The sequence below is a fragment of the Chiloscyllium plagiosum genome, unplaced genomic scaffold (assembly GCF_037043375.1).
Source record: "Chiloscyllium plagiosum isolate Xiang-an unplaced genomic scaffold, Cpla_swu_hap1 HiC_scaffold_34, whole genome shotgun sequence".
NCBI classification, from domain to species: domain Eukaryota; kingdom Metazoa; phylum Chordata; class Chondrichthyes; order Orectolobiformes; family Hemiscylliidae; genus Chiloscyllium; species Chiloscyllium plagiosum.
This window is the reverse complement of record NW_028270172.1, coordinates 27179019-27198942: the sequence shown is the minus strand read 5'-3', so window position 1 is coordinate 27198942 and position 19924 is coordinate 27179019. Positions and strand designations below refer to the sequence as shown.

At 41.5% G+C, this 19924-nt stretch overlaps 1 protein-coding gene across 1 annotated transcript in view; it reads right to left on the bottom strand.

The window, feature by feature from the left end:
- Positions 1–19924, bottom strand: part of LOC122564270 (collagen alpha-6(VI) chain-like) — a 141809-nt gene that overhangs the window by 77104 nt on the left and 44781 nt on the right. The window contains exons 5-10 of the mRNA XM_087978571.1: positions 16732–17352; positions 12079–12699; positions 8333–8893; positions 6621–7181; positions 5486–6061; positions 2758–3327 (exon numbers count right to left, since the gene is read on the bottom strand). Coding sequence (XP_087834697.1) covers positions 2758–3327; positions 5486–6061; positions 6621–7181; positions 8333–8893; positions 12079–12699; positions 16732–17352 — 3510 coding nt within the window. The remainder of the gene's footprint in view (positions 1–2757; positions 3328–5485; positions 6062–6620; positions 7182–8332; positions 8894–12078; positions 12700–16731; positions 17353–19924) is intronic.

Below are 19924 nucleotides of genomic sequence, written 5' to 3'. Positions count from 1 at the left end.
CCAGTATTTTTACGGGAAGTTTACAATTCTGATGTCAGCTTCCCTCTGCCCAGGCTCACATACAATTCCCAATGAAACGGCCAGTTCCAAGCAAAACATGCTCTATACGCACTTGACTTTTAACAGGGATTGATGGAAGTGAAGGTGACATGAGTAATGTTCGGGGCTGAAGGAAGGGTGAACATTGTCAGGGGTGGGGGCATTGGCAATCATTGTCAGGGGTGAGATAGGAGTGAGCAATGCCTGGTGGGGTTGGGGGGGGGGGTGCTGGGAGGGGAGGGTGAAAGGGAGTTGTGCAATGTCAGGTCTACAGGCTAGTTAATGAGCACCAGGGGGTGAGATATGAGTGAACATTGTCAGAGAGGATGTAGACGATGTGAGAAATGTTAGGGGAAGTAGGGAGAATTGAGAATTGCCAGGGATTCTTCAGGTATGGTCTTATAACAGCACTGCACAGCTACAATGTAACTTCCCTACTTTTATACTGATGATGAGGCTGAAGGAGATTCCAGATGTAGGCAGGGCTGAAGCCATGGAGCACTCACCACAATGCAACACCCTCATCCCACAAATGAATGAAAAACAGAGAACAGTAAGTTTCCTTCCCTAATGGGCATTAATAAACCATTTGGATGTTTACAACAATTTGACAGCTTCATTGTTACTTTTACTCGGACGATGGAAGATATAGACTGTAGGAAAATAGATGGCGACACCTTGCAAAATGTCCATATTACAGAGGAGGAAGTGCTGGATGTCTTGAAATGGTTAAAAGTGGATAAATCCCCAGGACCTGACCAGGTGTACCCGAGAACTCTGCGGAAAGCTACAGAAGTGATTGTTGGGCCTCTTGCTGAGATATTTGTATCATCGATAGTCACAGGTGAGGTGCCGGAAGACTGGAGGTTGGCAAACGTGGTGCCACTGTTTAAGAAGGACGGTAAAGACAACCCAGGGAACTATAGACCAGTGCGCCTGACCTCAGTGGTGGGCATATTGTTGGAGGGAATCCTGAGGGACAGGATGTACATGCATTTGGAAAGGCAAGGACTGATTCGGGACAGTCAACATGGCTTTGTGCATGGGAAATCATGTCTCACAAACTTGATTGAGTTTTTTGAAGAAGTAACAAAGAAGATTGATGAGGGCAGAGCAGTAGATGTGATCTATATGGACTTCAGAAAGGCATTCGACAAGGTTCCCTATGGGAGACTGATTAGCAAGGTTAGATCTCATGGAATACAGGGAGAACTAGCCATTTGGATACAGAACTGGCTCAAAGGTAGAAGACAGAGGGTGGTGGTGAAGGGTTGTTTTTCAGACTGGAGGCCTGTGACCAGTGGAATACCACCAGGATCGGTGCTGGGTCCTCTACTTTTTGTCATTTACATAAATGATTTGGATGCGAGCATAAGAGGTACAGTTAGTAAGTTTGCAGATGACACCAAAATTGGAGGTGTAGTGGACAGCAAAGAGGTTTACCTCAGATTACAACAGGATCTTGACCAGATGGGCCAATGGGCTGAGAAGTGACAGATGGAGTTTAATTCAGATAAATATGAGGTGCTGCATTTTGGGAAAGCAAATCTTAGCAGGACTTATACACTTAATGGTAAGGTCCTATAATGGGAGTGTTGCTGAACAAAGAGAGCTTGGAGTGCAGGTTCATAGCTCCTTGAAAGTGGAGTCGCAGGTAGATAGGAAAGTGAATAAGGCATTTGGTATGCTTTCCTTTATTGGTCATAGTATTGAGTACAGGAGTTGGGAGGACATGTTGCCGTTGTACAGGACATTGGTTAGGCCACTGTTGGAATATTGCAAGCAATTCTGGTCTCCTTCCTATCGGAAAGATGTTGTGAAACTTGAAAGGGTTCAGAAAAGATTTACAAGGATGTTGCCAGGGTTGGAGGGTCTGAGCTACAGGGAGAGGCTGAACAGGCTGGGGCTGTTTTCCCTGGAGCGTCGGAGGCTGAGGGGTGACCTTATAGAGATTTACAAAATTATGAGGGGCATGGATTGGATAAATAGGCAAAGTCTTTTCCCTGGGGTCAGGGAGTCCAGAACTAGAGGGCATAGTATAGGGTGAGAGGGGAAAGATATAAAAGAGACCTAAGGGGCAACTTTTTCACGCAGAGGGTAGTTCGTGTATGGAATGAGCTGCCAGAGGATGTGGTGGAGACTGGTACAATTGCAACATTTAAGAGGCATTTGGATGTGTATATGAATAGGAAGGGTTGAGGGATATGGACCGGGTGCTGGCAGGTGGGACTAGATTGGGTTGGGATATCTGGTCGGCATGGACGGGTTGGACCAAAGAATCTGTTTCCGTGCTATACATCTCTATGACTCTAAATTAACATTTTTGGAATAGATTGCTAACTCCCAAATGCTATGGTGGTGTTCAAACTCAGGTTTCTTGCATCATCAGATCAGTAGTATAACCATGATACTATCATACCCAGCTAGACTGCATTTGTCATTTTTAACGAGTTTTGAGAAGATTTGTAGCTCAGGTTGAGGATCTGGATGTAAGTTTGTAAGTTTGCTCGCTGTGCTGGAAGGTTTGTTTTCAGTCACATCAGTGATGATGTTACCTAGTGTGGTGATGAAATGTCTGAAAACGAACCTTTCATGTCATCTTTAAATCACTGCAACTGGAAGCTGGAGGAGATACCTTTCTTTAATCTGGTGACCAAGATAGGGGGCAGTAAAAGCAGTGGCCAACTGAAGAAAAGAGAGAAGAAATCATTCACTCACCTGGAACTGGCTGATCCTTACAAAGACTGCGGGCAATCCTTCGTTTAATCTTGCCCAAATCTCGAAAACTGTCAACAAAATAGATCCTGTCCCGTGACCCGGAGATTTGGAGAAGCTGTTTCAGATCTGCCTGCCCTACCCCTACGGACAAAATTTGAATCCCGTTGCCCCTCAGGTTATCAGCTGGGCCCATCACATTCTCTTTCGACCTCCCATCGGTGATCACGATCAGGAACTGGGGCACGTTCAAAGCTTTTCGACTACCTGCCTCTCTCGTGAACAGCCTGGTCGCTTGCATCAGCGCTGATCCAATTTGAGTTCCTTGATTCAGTTGAACCATTTTTTCAATCTCAGCCATCAACATCTTTCTGTCTGGGAAATCCTTCAGGTCAAATTCTTTTCGAAACGACGTACTAAATTGAGCCAGACCAAACTGGCACATACAGGGGACAATACTGAAAAAGCTAACCATGTTTTTCATGAAGGATTTAATGTAGCTGAAATCTTCAGCAATTATGCTCTCAGATCCATCGACTAGAAAGACAATGTCTGCTTGTTGAAGATCACAGACTATCAAAAGAAAAGAGTATCCAATTAAAGATTTGTACAAATTATCACATTTCTCTCTTCCCCTAATCTTCTCTTTTATGGAGGTGCTCATGTTCAGAGTGTGGTTCATATTTATTGTCAACTTACAATGGTATGTTGGGTAGTAATTTGCCCTGATATATAGTGTCTGCTTTTTAAATGCTTGGAAAGTGTGTTCATTCTCCACCTCTTAACTTTCTGCTCTGTCTAATTGCTCCAGGGCTATCAAAAGATTTGAATCAATCTATTCAGAGATGTTATGACATAGCTCTGGACCAAGTGGAACTTGAACCCAGGCCTTCTGGCCTAGAGATATGGACACTGCCACTGGCCTGGGTAATAATCCAATCAGTTTCACCCTGGTCAGTTTTGCTCCAAGAGCAGGTAAATGTTAATGGTCAGTATGCTTTTAAATTCTTGACTAACAGTACCAGAACTTCTAATGTGGGTAGAGAAAAAACACAGATCCCAAATCCACTCCAACTGAAATGAGACTTGAACTTTTTTTCTTTTAGCAGCAGTCAGATCCATACCAGCTATTCCGCCCCATTACCCTCTGAATTCGAATCCTGACCTTCCACTCAAAAGCATCATGTAACAAGACCTCCATATCACACTGTAACAGGGTGCAAATTGCTGCTGGAATTAGCCTTCTTAATAAGGTTCAGAACCACTTGGCTACGACAGACAACAACCTGCAATAAGTGTAGACAATGTGAAAAGTGCTATTTGTGTCCCTTGATCCAACCATTCTCCATTCCAAGTGAGCAAGGAATAAAGTGATCAGTCATCCATTGGTAGCATCATAGTGTTATAGAGTTATAGCGTCATGCAGCATGAAAACAGACCCTTCATTCCAATTAGTCTATGGTGAACATGTTCCCAAACTCCATTTGGCCCATATCCCTCCAAAACATTCCTATTCATGTACTTATCCAATTGTCTTTTAAACGTTGTAATGGTATCTGCAACAATCACTTCCTCTGGAAGTTCATTCCACACATGAACCATGCCCTGTAAAAAAATCTTGTCCCTCATGTCCTTTTTAAAGCTTTCCCCTCTCACCTTAAAAATATGTCCCCTTGTTTTGAACTCACCCACCCGAAGGAAAAGACCCTTGCAATGCATCTTATCTTTTTAAGGTTACCCCTTGATCTCCTATGCTCTGCTGAAAAAAGACCCAACCTGTACAGCCCATATTTATAATTCAAATCTTTCATTCCCAGCAACAATCTGGTAAATCTTTTCTGAATCCTTGCTAATTTAATAATATCCTTCCTATAACAGGGTGACCAGATTGGACTCAGTGCTCCAGAGGGAGTGTTGCCCCTACCTGCCCTGATTAGACATCCAAATATTAAGCAGAAAATATATTATAGTGAACCACACACTGGAACCTTCGCCATGTTTTCCCGTGGTGGGTATACATGACACTCCAAGTGATTACAGCCAGGTCCCCAAGATTAAACCTGGCATGTTCTTGGATATTCCAAGCAGTGTATTCTTCAATCATTAAGGAAGCTTTAATGCAGCATGAAATTGTATTCTATATTTTTTTCTATGCTGGAATTTTCAACCTAACTCTGTTTTGCTTAGAAACAGTCAAAGTTTAGTCTTGTGAATTGAGGTCAATGGTTCTCAACACATTTGGTACATTCCATGTAATACAGGAGACAGGTGCCTGAGGTCTCTACATTGTACCTATAGTGCCCTGTACACCACATTGTGGAATAAAAATGCCAAAGGGAGCCTTGGCACATGTACAAAGCTCATTAGACATCAACCCCAAGAGATCTTCTTTAAATTAGCCACCCCCTCTCCCACAAAAGTGTAATGTCTGTTTTTGATGGATATTTTTAGAGAGGTTGATTCAGAGTAAAGGCAAATTCCTGTCTCCTATGCTTGTTGCTGAACTGACAGCCTTAGTCTCTCACACTTTCTGCCTTATGTTTGTTTGAAGGTGGTCTGCCCTATTTTAAACTGCATTGCTAACTGGATAGTAAAAAGCCTTCATGAGCCAAAATAGAGTGAGATTACCTAATCCATACTCCCATTCCCAACTGATATGGAAAAGCACTATCAGACTTTCAACTCACATTTCTGCCCTGAGCTCATCACTAGATTACAAATGTTCCTTTACCTGGATTTGTGTTTGTACAAACCAGCTGTGAGAAATCCCTCACTATGTTTTTCAAGGCGTCAAAGTCTTGAACATAAAGGTAGTTTTCCCTCGAGCCTCCGATAGCCTCGAGCTCTCTTTCATTGGCTCCTGCTACCCCCACAGCAAGGACGGTCACTCCATCTTCTCTGATGTCCTCCGCTGCCCCTGGTACCGCTGATGAATCTGCGGCTTCTTCATCAGTAATCACAATGACAAACTGCGAAACCCCAACTGTCTGCCGACTTCCTTTCTCGAGGGCTAAAAGTTCTTTGGCCTGTTGAAGAGCACGTGCAGTGAAGCTGGGTCCTTCTTTCATTTGCATTCGACCAATTGCCTGGCGGACTTCGTTTTTGCTCCCGAACTGACTGAGCCGGAATTGAACGTCAGGGTCATTATTGTAGAGTATGGCGCCAAACTGAACCTTGCTGGGGGACACGTCTGAACTGTTCACCAATGTCATCATGAATCTTTTCATCCTCTCAAAATCGTATGGCTGTATGTTGCCTGATCCATCGACCACAAAAAGAATATCTGCTGCTTCAGTTCTCAAGCAGACTAAGGGGGGATAAAGAACAGCAGGAAAATTATTGTTCAATCTTTATGTGATTCAGAATACTCACATCCTACTGCTGAAACTAATCATTTTACAGCACTGACAGTTTAGCATCTGATTGCCTGAGAAAAATCCACTGAAAACAATGTTATTTGCCAAAACAGCTTGTACCCCTTGGTGGATACTTATGGAAAAGATTAGTGTAACTCTTTCTTCTTGGTCTATGGGTATTTAGTATCTGACATGTCAACAATACAGAAATTCTAAGTGTAAGAATTTCCAAACCCACCCTCAGCCGTGTGCCTTCTATGGATTTGTTGGTGACAGACAGAAGATCCAGTCCAAATAAAACTCCGAGGAATCTACAGATCCTACTCTATGTTCTGGCCCTTTCCAAACAAGGAGGGGTGGGTTGGGGGGGTGGTATCAGCAAGCCTTAGGAAATTTGACCTCAAAGACTTCAGTAAAGAGCCTGCTGAATATTAGTTACTGATGAAGAGTTACATCTTAAGGTTCATTTCTTGTTCTCCAATTCTCCAGTAATTATCCCACTGTGCTTACCTTCAGGCTGGCTGCAGATCTCCCAGAGGACCTGTTTTTCTGGAGAATCCAGCAGATCAAAGTTTTCCACATAGTGAACTTTATCCCAAGCTCCTCCAATTTCCAGAAGCTGCGTGCTGTTAGCATTGAATATGCCCACAGCAAACACGATGACACCTTTATCCCTTATGGCTTTGGCTGGTTGAAGGACCTCATCTTGTGCTTCTCCGTCAGTTATCACTACGAGGTACTGTGGAACATCGGGGCGACCCCCTTTAGCTTCATCAAAATAGTCCACAGCAAATCTCAGTGCATCACCTGTGAGAGTGCCCCCTTCCAGCTGCTGCATGTCATTGATCGCTGCAAGTAGATCAGCTTTCACTGAATGTACACTAAGTTCAAACTCTAGCTTGGGACTGGAGGCAAACTGTATCAGACCTATACGCACATTGTCTGCTTCAGTAAAGGTCTTGTTCACAATGGCATTCATAAATGTCTTCATTTTCCTGAAATCCTCGGGATTTATGCTTCCTGATCCATCAATTACGAAGATGATATCAGCTATGTTCAGCTTCCTGCAGGCTGAGAGAAAGAAATCACATAATTTTGCCAGTTGTTCTTTTGAATAGAAAAGTTCAAACTAGGTTATTAAAAAAAAGCCCCTCTTTTTCTGCATTCCAGCTAACACTCCACATTGTAAGCAACATATGAATCGATAGAAAAACAGAAAGTGCTGGAGAAACTCAGCAGGTCTGGCAGCATCTGCAGAGAGAAAGCAGGATTAACATTTTGTGCCTATTGACCCTTCTTCAGGAATATGGACCCAGAAAGATCAAGGCTTATATTGTTCCCCTTCTACCACCCTCATATTTTCATTCTATAATAATAATGGAATTGTTGACTAATGCAACCAATATTGATCAAAACCCTGACATGAAGTGAGGCAATTGGCAATAGGGAAGCTTTGGAAATCATAGGTCCAAAGTTATCTTTTCCTCCCAAGCACTTTCTGCATGTCATGTTTCAAAATACTTATATACTTGAAATTATAATTTAAGAAATGTATTTGATGTAAAAGTATACCTTGTTCTGTGATATACCTCTGGTACAATGTGAGTAAGTCACAAAGTAGCATAAATCCTAGCCCATGATTTTGCATCTTTTAAAGTTTACAGACAAAAATTCCTGAGTTTAAATCGTGCAGTGTACACCATCACATCCTACCACTGGTCCCTCAGGAAAGCACATCCATCTCACAGCTGGCAACAGACTGAGTCGGATAAACCGTACACTCTCAACTCATTTCCTGAAAAGACTTTGAAACAAAATAAATATTAACCATGCCAAGCCTCTCCTTCCATTGAGATTAGTGGGAAATAAAATTCAGGAGAGGTAAAGCATTTTTACATTAATATTATTGTTGTTTTCCTTTTATTAACACCTAAGCAAGAGAATATAACAAAAAAAATCAGGCAATTAATGCAATTAATAACAATATTGATCAAATTGTGTGGAGGATGAGGTGTTTCATTTTGCCACATGACAAGATCCAATGTAAAGTCTTCAGTACCCAAATAAACAGTTCTTCATTACTGCCCAATCAGACACTTGAAGAGCGAGAAATTGCTCCCATTTATTATACTTGGCTAAAAGGGAAACATTCCATAGACACCAAGAGACAAATGGAGGGGCTTCCAGTCAATTGTTAAGCAGTTCTGAAATCCAAAGCTTACCTCCTTCAGAACAGAGGTCCCACAAAATGTTATTCTTCACATCTTTCAAAGCATCAAAGTTGGTGACATAGAAAATTCTTCCTTTGATTCCTCCAATTTGCAGAAGTTCAGATTCATCTGCATTTCCAACTCCTATTGCATAAATATCTACTCCCTGTTTCCTCAGCTCTGCAGCAGGGCTTCTCACGGGATCATCTGATTGTCCACTTGTGATAATGATGAGGATATGCCGCACCCTCTCTCTACGACTTCTCACGGCATCGCTGAAGAGATTCTTCATGTAGGTTAATGCCTGGCCAGTTGCCGTGCTTCCTCCCATTTGAAAGATTTGCTTAATTGCTCTTTCCAAATCTGATTGGTAGGTGTACTGAGTGATACCGAATTCAATTCGTGGACTATCTGCATACTGGACAACTCCCACACGAACCTTATCTGCACCGATGCTGAATACATTCACTACATCTACCAGGAACCTTTTCATATCCATGAGTTTCTCAGGGAATATACTGTCGGACCCATCAATTAGGAAAAAGATATCGGCTTCTTCTGTTTCGGCACAGCCTGAGAAGAGAAAAGGGCATTGCTTCAGTTACGGGAATAAACAACAGGGTGATTTGACACTAAGGAGTGAAATTGATTCCTGCCAGCAGCACAAACTGGGCTCAAAGCAAAACAGGACAAGCTGAAAATATTGACAAGACATTTTATTTCAAACCAAGTAAAAGCAACAGCAAGACAAGGAAATGAGCTTCCATACAGAGCCTTGAACTATTGTTCTGCCATTCAGTGAAAAAAAAAACCATTTACAGTGAAAAATCAGCTTCTGATTCACTATAAGCCCACTTTGCACCTCTAGTACAGAGTCATATGACTTGCATCATGTTTTTATTTTTTTTGCACTTTGTGTGGATCTACTAAACAGTCCAAATTAATGCATTTTTCTATAGTCTGCCAAAGTCTGAGAAAGGACATATTTTAATTTAACATAAAATACCAGTAAGGAAACTATAGGGGTTAGGTGCAATGCTGGTTTTAAACATTGCCCAATTTGATTTTTCAATGAAGTCAAGTTAAAGGGTGAAAAATTGGTGTTTTACCAGAGCCTGTGGTTTTCCAACCCACTGGAATAAGTTAAAACAAAACTTTGCAATTAGATTCTCCAGGGGATGGTTCCTTACTTTGATGGGTCGGGTCAGCAGCGAAGATCAAGCGTATGCTCAGTGATAAACATTTTGTATGTGATAGAATTACACACCATGATGGAGGATGCACTTTATACCCACAAGAACTGTGGGCTGATTATTCTTACCAATGGTGCTGGGGACAGACGTAACAATTGGATTTCTGAAGATAAAACAAAATAAGACTTTCTCTATGGTTAGTTCTCTCACTACCTGTCACAGGTCTTGTCTTCATGACTCATCCAGAACCATTGGTATTAGTGTTAAAGTGTCATTCCTTGTGACCAGCACTGAAGTCTCTAACCCAGAATGCAAGCAGTGTTCGTGCTATCTATAGTGGTGTTCAAAGTGGAGGAGTGCTCCTCTATCAGTTCGGGGGTTGTAATTAGCAGGAGGTTTTCTTGATTATGTTTCTCCTGATTCTGTAAGACATCATAAGGTCTGGAGTCAATGTCGAAGACTCCCAGGCAACTCTATTTCTATACCACCCTGTCATCACATCTATGTTGGGACTGTCCTGTTGATGAAACTGGACATAACAAAGACAGTAGTCGACGACCCAGAACTTTAACTGATAGTTATGATCCTGAGTATATCAGATTGTGACTTGACTTGCTTCTGTCTCCCAATTTGTGCATAAGTCCTCACATGTGAGAGAGGAGAACTAAGCAGCGTTGACTGCGCTGAGTGGGCCTTTGCCATGTTTGACACCTCAGTCAATGTCAATTGATTTTTCTTCTGGTTGCATTCATACTAAACCCTTTGGGGGCTGTTTATTCAACTGTGTGACATCTAGGATATTTCAAAAGCTGTTCCAAGTCAATCACATTGCACTGGGTCTGAAAACCAAACTTGGTTAGGACAACAGATTTTCTTCCATAAATTACATCTTTACAACAATCCAACATTTTCAAGACCACTACACCTGTTGCTACTAATTTGGTGATATAATCACTATGCAGCAACACCCACAAATTACATTATTGAACCACATTCCACAATCCCTTTCCTACACCCCCCTTCTTGTGCATGTACAGATCCAATGGCAACACATCATCACTGTTATCATTTGTGACGTACTGTTAAACAAATCCTCTGCACCCTTCTACCATGAGCTTTCCAGATTGGAAGTTTCCCAGGTTGAGAAAAAAGCTGTGTCTATAACAAAGTTCTCTGCCAAACAATTACTGGAAGAACTGACATGACAGCTGCAATAACTGAGCTTTTATTCAGGCTGGGCAATGACAAGTTTAAATACTCCAACTGGCTTTCACATTGTTGGTCAGTTTCCCAAGCTGTGGGGAAAGCATGCTCCCTAAATTTGGAGCCAAGCTAATAAGGTTTGACCAAGATCTCATTAACACTTCCTGAGGAGATCAATCATAATTGTAACTATCCACACAGCCACAGGGATGAAGGTCTGATTGTTCATCTTCAGGAGTTTGGAAAATTCCAGCTTTCCAGAACCACCTGGGAGGAATTACCCACAAAGACCAGATTGCCCTTGTTCAGGGCTGGGTCGGGGCTATGTGGAACCAGCTGATGTGGGACAAATGTAGGTTTTGGGAGATGCTAAGGAGGCCATTTTAAAACCCTTCTGGATGCTGTGGGACTCTGTCCCAGTTGTAATGAAAAAGGCATAACCCTCTAGCTCTCACTTCTCACACTCCTTCACCTCGCATACACTGTCAATGTACCATCCATGCCATCTCATGCCACTATACCGATTCTCCCACACATCATATCCCCTGATAACCCATACAAGGCTGTGCCACTCCATCCACCCCTATCACAACTCCTATGCCAGCCTATGCCTCTTCATATCCCCTCCTGGCAAATTATGTCTTTTATGCCAACCCCATGCCTCTCCACTGACTTCCCATTACCTGTTTGCTAAACAAGAGCATTTCTGTACCTGTTGACCAACTGAACTAATGAACCCTAAAGGATTCATAATAAAAACTCTTCAAAAAATTATTCATTCATAACCCGCCTTTTACTACAGAGCAATGAAATTGGTGATCATCAAGAGGTAATCAAGTACCAATCGTGGAAACTGTAAACACTTGAAACCTCATAATCTTGTAAAAAACATTGTGTAATTGGCAGCAGAGATTAGAGGGTAAGAGCTGTGAAACAACCAAGGCTTTTTCCAGGGCTCAGCTATTTCAACAGACTAATGGATCTCTGGACACTCAATCAAATTGCATAATGTATATGAAAATCTTGTTGCAATGTTTATAAAGTTTATATGCAGTCAAGACTAATTTATCTGAGGTATTTAAGGGTAAAGATCAAAGTCCAATAATTAGGGAGCATGGGAAATCAGAGATCTGAAGCAATATTGGCATGTTTTGTTGAAGTCTGACAGAAATAGTAGAACAAAAGAACAAAAATGGGCTATTAAACAATTCAATAGCAACATTGGGCAATCGCTAATAAAGGATGGAAACATTATTCAACCAGCTGCAGAAAAGCCTAATACAAATGAATGAACATATAAAAACAAGGAATTAGGAATTATATCCATAATTTTAAGGGGGCATTTAACTTATTTCTCCAAACCTTGTTTGAGCCTTTCTACTTGGACAGACTGGACTGCGGTTTGTTCGATGATCTCATTACAAATCTTCTTCTGAAGCACCCCTTCAATGGTTGACAGCTGCGTGAAGTCCTTAACCATAGAAACGTAAGTCTTTGAAGGATGTGACGCAATTTTCTTCAGCTCGCTCTCAGTGGCATTTTGGATTCCTAAGGCATACACAGTAATGCCCAAACGGCGCAGAGTAGCTGCATTGTCCTTGACCGCATCCTGGGATTCGCCACTGGTGATTACTATCAGGATCTGAGGAATTCCTTTCCTAGCACGACTGCCTGCCTGCTCCGTGAAGTAATTCTTCCGCACAAAATCAATAGCGATGCCCGTGTTCCTGCCGCCTCCACTGTATCGAATCGATTTGATGTGGTCCAGGATGTCAGATTTTCTGCGGTACATTTTGAGATTGAAATCTTCCGCTGCAATGGTGCTGTACTGAGCTAAACCAATGTGGACACTTTCAGTCTCCACTTCCAGCGCATTGATCATGTTGTGTAGGAAAACGCGAAGCAATTGGAAGTTTACAGCCCCGATGCTGTCCGATTGATCGACCAAGAACACAATATCAGCAACTGTAGCAGACTGACACACTGTGAGAAACAAAAGACACATCAAAACTCATAAATGCACTGACACAGTTTGTTGCAAATTTTAGCCTGACTAAATTTAGAGCAAATGTATTAATAGTGAAGCTTTCAGCTATTGCTGAGTGTTGGCATACTCACCTCTGAACCAATAAGTTGCTGGGATCTAAGCCTAACTTCAGAAACATGAGTAAATATTCTAGCTTGACACTACCAGTGCAGTATTAAAGGCATGTTGTTCTGTAAGAGCTATTGAAATACTATAAGGTGTGAAACCAAACCCTCATCTGCCTTCTGAAATTGCTGGAAAGAGGTACCACAATACAATTCACAGAACTGTGGTGGAGATCTCTCTAATGTCCTTGTCAATTGTTATGCCTTATACAATAACATCAATAAAACTGACCATCTGGTCATTGTCCCATTGATATTTGCTGGCAATTTACTGTGCATCTGGTGGTTGCTATTTGTCCTATTTTACAGAATCACAGAAGTGTTATGCTGCAGAAGCGTGCCATTCATTCCATTGTGCTTGCACTGGCTCAGTAAATGAGCATCATTACCTTTGTGAATTTCCTATCTATTCCCAAATACTCTTGCACATTATTTTGATCTAAATAATCATCCCATGCCTTCTTGAATGCTTCAATTTAACCTGTCTCCATTACTTCCCAGGCAGTCATTCCATACCCTAACTACTCACTGAGTGATAAAGTTTTTCCTCACTTCACCCTTGCTTCTCTGCAAATCACTTTAAAATCTATGCCTTCTTGTTCTTTTTCCTTTTACAAGTGGGAAGTTTCTCCCTATGGGTCTGGGTGGATTGCTCTTCGGAGGGTCGGTGTGGACTTGTTGGGCCGAAGGGCCTGTTTCCACACTGTAAGTAATCTAATCTAATCTATCCAGTCCAGTCATGAACAGTTTCTCCCTATCTACTCTATCCAGTCCACTCATGATATCCACATGGCTTAAATTCCTTATCCACAGGGCCATTCTTTTAAACCTCTTCTGCACTCTCTCCAATGTGTTTGCATCCTTCTTATAACGTGGCACTTTAGAACTGTACACAGTACTCCAGCTGCAGTCTGACAAGTGCCTTATGCAGGTTCAACATCACCTCCTTCTTCAAGCAACTGAAAAATTCAGCAAATGTCTCATTTGCTGCACAAGGCTTTGTGGCATCCTGAAGTTGTGAATGATGTTACATCACCCAGTTCCTACTTTCTTCCAAACAAGATTACTCTGGGGATTAAAAGCATCAGAAGGAGGCATATGAAAGAAATGTTTTTTCTCCAAATATGGGTTTCCAGAGTGCAAAGTAAAACACTCAGAGGGTGTTTTACCATCAACTGTATTATTCTCCTTCAACAGCACATAACACCTTGCTTTGAATTTTTACAATATGTGGATTTACATTTCCTTCTCTTCAAAGAAATACGATTACAACAAAACTTGAGTACTATTGGATGCAATATGGAGCATTAAGGTCAATTCAAGAATCTAAGCACATTGACTTGGGCAATTCTTAAGCAAATCATTAAAGCAAAGTAATTTAAAAGGTAGTGGAGTTTATTGTGCTCATTGTATCTGTACTGGTCTTTTATGGATCCTAAACCATCACCACTGCCCTGCTTACTCTGTTGCATCCTTTCTTTCAAAGATATTTGCTATTTTCCCCTAAAGTACTCACTATGCTTGTGTTCTTGCAATTCTGCATAAAGAAATTTCTCCTCACACACTTTCTGAAAATTGTATTTGTTAAATTCATTACAGAGACAGTAGTCTTTCCCTAGTCACTCCATTCAAATCCTTCATTTCCACTTTGCCTTAAATCCCTTTTTCTTCCAAATCTACTCTCTTCTGCTGCTAGGATTCCCTATATCTAACATTGGGTGCACTTAAGCCCTGTTTGCAATCTGCTTATATAAACCAATACTGCTCTCTGTGGTTTTCTTAATGAGCTCTGTATCTTTTTATCAAATTTGGTTTTCAAATCCATCAACTTCTCTTGAAATCAACAGTACACTTTGCCACTGCATTATGATGAAAAACCCTGCATCTGTGTCTGATCTGCTGCTGTTTATACGTATAAGTAACTTTGATCAGTTGACCATCCTGTTCTGAAGAGGCAATTGGATCAGGGCCCCTTCAGAGATGTGGTGCATACTTTAAATCTGACAGGTGCAAATCTGCAAATACAAATTCATCCCATAGACTTACATGTGTATGTGCATGCATTTGCAGATGCATGTGAGTTTGCATTTGCAGATTTGTATTTGCAGATACATTATATTTTGTAGGCAGCCAGTCCATGTGACATTTTATAAATTCCTATTTGGGAAATAAAACCAGTCTGACTCAAGGTTGGAATATAGATAGACTCTAACCTCACACCTTTAATGCACTGTTTGATCTGAGATATCAGTTTTATTTGTAAAACCTTAAGTCTAGGAATGTGACTTGAAAGAAGTGTGGGATTTACATAGTAATGAATCAAAACTTGCAACCCCATTCTAAGTGACAAAAGACTTAACAGCAATCTAGGTTTGTTCAATACATCACATCAGTTGTCTGATACTTTGATCTTTTACTATAAATTCTGTGTCATGTGATCCTGTCCCACAACCTACCTGACGCTCTGAAAGCTTGGACATCCAAATAAACCTGTAGGACTATAACTTGGCATTGTGTGATTTTTAAAATGATTTCTTCACAGTGTTCCTCTTTGTTAAACTGCTAATCACCCATTTACTGAAACAGGAAGAAAACAGTTTTCCACAACTGTTTATTTGCTTAGTGGTTCAATACATATAGTTCATAGTTCAATATAAATACTAGTCAGCTCTATCTCTTTCCTAACAAACTCTCCTTACTCAGGAAGAGTCACCCTTCAAAGTGAGATCCTATGAGCATTTACTGCTCTCTATGACCTCTTGAGTATATCCTTAAAGGAACAACTTTTTTCCAACATTGTCTACATTAAGTGCTGTGGGTAGTTTAATTATGCGAAAGGTATACAAGTTGCTATCATTGCTACTCTCAACATTCCAACCTCTGTACCCTTCCTCTTCCCACAGTTCCCTTTGCTAAAGTGAAAGGTGTCAGAAAATGGTCAGCAGTGTTTGCCTGCTCAGTGGAAAGGAAGATCAGACATGCTGAATAACACTTAGCTGATGTAAACCCACTTAATCTCTTTAAAATGTACCCAAAATATGGCCCCCTGCTGAAATTCTTTCCCAATATAATGGTAAGGTTTGGTTTTAAAAATCGATCTTTTACTTTCCCTAAGGGCTTTGGAGCTGGAGCCCAAATTAAAAATACACAAGTTGGGCTCTTGTCAGTTCACTTAGATGCAGCAGCACAGCATTGTAATCTGTCTCATTCCATCACCCAAACATAGAGGAATCTTGACCTTCTGGACAAAATAAAAAGTGAGAAGATACAGAAACAACAAGCATCAATTGCCTTTTTCTGTTTCCATGATGTGGAGGTGCTGGTGTTGGACTGAAGTAGACACGGACACAGGTCACAGGTTGCAGTCCAACAGATTTATTTGAAATCACAAGCTTTCGTTCAAGCTACCAAGGAGTAGCGCTCAGAAAGCTTGTGATTTCAAATAAACCTGCTGGACCGTAACCTGGTGTCATGTGACCTCTGAAGTTTTTCTGTAAACAATACCTGGAATTAAACAAGTGCATCAGGAAGCTGAGCACGATCTGAATTTTTTTCTTCAAGAGCACAATCGACACTTAGATGTCACAGGATTCCATTTTACATACGTTATCCCAAACTGGCAGGCAGTCTGGTCACCCAACTCATGCTTCTACCTAACTAGAATGAGTAAGGGGGGTGTCAAGTGGTCAGTGAGCCAGCTCCAATTACAAGTTGCCGCCTCACTGTTTTCAGCAAACAAGGCCAAGATAGCTCTTGAAAGTCAGTCTGATTTAGAAAGATCTTTGGTTTTGGGACAATGAAAGATACAGTACAGTGCAGGAGCAAAAATGGATGTGGGTGAAAGGCAAAGGAATCAAACATTACCTGGTGGTCTTCTCGTTTCTCTGTATCGAAACTCTCTTCGAACTAACATTCTGATTGCATTGGATATTTTATCAGATGATTGAATCACTGCATCCAAAGCACTAATCTGGAAAACAAATGGAAAATTAGGCTGAAAAGCCACACGCTGGAGATCGATCAAGACAGACCGTCTGACACCAACGGAGATAACTTTCACGCCTTCCTTCTTTAAGGCTCTGGCAGGTAGAGTAATGTCATCCTGTGAAGAGGCTGAAGTAATCATGATCACTATCTGAGGAACACCTTCCCCTTTCCGACTTCCAGCAGACTCTCTGAAAAACGTCCTGCGCAGGAAGTCAATGGCACGGCCCATTGCTAACCCTGGTCCTCCCTGAAATGCAAAGCTGCGGTCACTCCTGATGTAATTTGCCACTTGAATCTTTGTTATGTAGGTATTCAATAAGAACTCAGTTCTTGCATTATTGTCATACTGGGCAAGACCAATTCGGTACTTATCTGCTCCAACATCAAGCTGAGTAACAATTCTGAAGATAAAGCTTCTGATCTGCTGAAATCCTGCAGCTCCCATGTTCTGAGAACCATCGACTAGAAAAACGATGTCAGCATAATTCACTGCAAAGGCTGCAAAGTAGAAGATAAAATGCTGAGTTAATTTAAAAAAATGAATGGACCATAACCTTTTCAATATCTACTTTGATAAAGAGAATGCACGTGGGACAAATGGGACTTGATTTAAGACAAGAGAATTCCATAGAGGTAGACCACAGACAGTAATAGAGATTAGATAGTGGTGGCTAACGGATGGTGGGGGTGAATGGCTGGTGGAGATTAATAGGGCAGAGGTGAAGAAATGATAGGAGGATAGAGAGAGATAGAGAGCAGCCTTCTCCAATTATAGGGAATATACTTGAGAATTTTGTTCAGGATAGATTCAGTGTTGGTGGTAAATCTGAGCTCCCAGAGAGTGATCCATCAGGTTACAAGCGAACTTTGGGGATAAAGCTGGAGGATGTCAGAGAGAAACAAAATTTTAGAGATGGGACAGGATGGTCTTCTGTTGGTAACTTTGATGGCAGAAAGGTTCGGGGAGCAGGTCAAAGGAAGATCTGAGACAGGCAAGTCAGCAGTGCCTAGAGGATCTGGTGAGATGAAAATGCCAAGACAGGCTGTCAGAGACACAGCTAGATTCGGCAGAGATTATTGGGGAGTAATTTTAGTTTCAGCTATCTCTCATCTCCAGATTGATGTGAATGGTCTGAAAATAGACTTGAGCTGAAAAATGTGTTGCTGGAAAAGCGCAGCAGGTCAGGCAGCATCCAAGGAGCAGGAGAATCGACGTTTCGGGCATAAGCCCTTCTTCAGGAATGAGCTGAAGAATGAGCCTCATTCCTGAAGAAGGGCTTATGCCCGAAACGTCAATTCTCCTGCTCCTTGGATGCTGCCTGACCTGCTGCATTTTTCCAGCAACACATTTTTCAGCTCTGATCTCCAGCATCTGCAGTCCTCACTTTCTCCTCCTTGAAAATAGACTTGAGGCAAGGTTGGACTGCACAGCTACCTGGACTGCACACCTTGTGATATCTGGAGAGTTGGGGTCACTTCATGTGACCAAGACATGTGAGGGAAGTGCCTCCAGTTGCAAAAACAGGAGCTTGGGTTTTGGACCTTGAGAGGGAGCTGGAATCATTGTGTTTCCATCTTCAAAATGGAGAACTCTTGTAGGTAGCATTCTTAGCAGAGTCTCATGCTGCAGACAGGCTAGCAAGGAGGGAATGGGAATGGAATTGGAAACTAATAAGAGTGATGGCTCTTCAGAGGGATGTAGAGAAAGCCAAACTTATGGCCATTCAGTCCATTGATTCCTCACGAACCTGCAAAGAACATCCCACCAAGACCCAACCCTCTACCTTGTAACCCAGCATTTCCAATGGCTAATACCCCCAACCTGCACATCTTTGGACTATGGGAGGAAATCTACATAGACACAGGGAGAACATGCAAACTCCACACAGACAGTCACCTGAGAGTGGAATCGAACCCAGGGCCCTGGGTGAGGCAGCAGTGTTAACTATTGAACCACTGTGCCAGCCATGTGTAGTAGTGGTGGTAGTGATTTGATAGTTAAGACAGGTAGGCATTTCTGTTGCCCTAAACATGATTCTAGGATGGAAAACTCACAGATCGTCTGCAAGATGTTCTTTTGAGGGAGGTTTAAGATCCAGAGGTTATGGTCCCACATTAGCACACTAACATAGATAGAGGTCCTGAAAGTAGAATTTAGGGAGCTAGGAAAGAAATTGAAAAGCAGAACCTCTAAGGCAATAATCCAGAATTGTTCTCAGTACCAGGTACTAGAGTGTATAGAGATAGGAAGGTTAAATTAGTGAATGAACACATGACTGGAAAAACAGTGCACGTGGGAGGGAGGGCTTTAGTTTTCATGGGGATGGGAAAGGGGGACCTGTACAAGGAGGACAGGTTCCATTTTAATGGGTCCGGGACTAATATCTACACAGAGAGGTTTGTGGGTTTTAAGGCTGGGGGTGAGTTTAAATTGGCTTGTTAGAGGCACGGGAAACGAAGAGATTTGAGATGGAATAAAAGACAAAGTTAATTATGGGAAGTAGTAAAGCAGTAAATGAAAGAAGAAGTTAGCAGAAACAAAAGCCTAGAACCAACCCAGGTCAAATTACACAACAGCGTTAAAAAGGCAGAATTAAAATCTACCTGAATGCATACAGCATTCACAACAAGATAGGTGAACTGTTGATGCTTGTGGAAGAGAAGGGGTGTGATTCAACTGCCATTATGCAGAGTGACCAAAACTGGGAACTGAATATTAAAGCACTAAACAAATTAATAAATAAGATCTTTGTATAGCAAGGAGAATGCAGTAAGCATAGGTGACTTCAACCTACACATAGACTGAGTAAATCTAATGAGCATCAATGCTGCAGAGAATTGCTGGAATATGTTGAAGATAGTATTCTGCAGAAATATTTTGAAAATGCAACAGATTATTTAAAATATTCCACTACACAATGAGAAAACGCTAATTAATAATTTTGATGGAAAAGAAACTTTAGGGAATAATGATGATAGTGTGATAGAATTTTTTGTTAGGTTTAAAAGCTGCAGTTCATCCAGAAACTGAGGTCTTCAATCTTAATAAGCACAATTATGAAGGTATGAG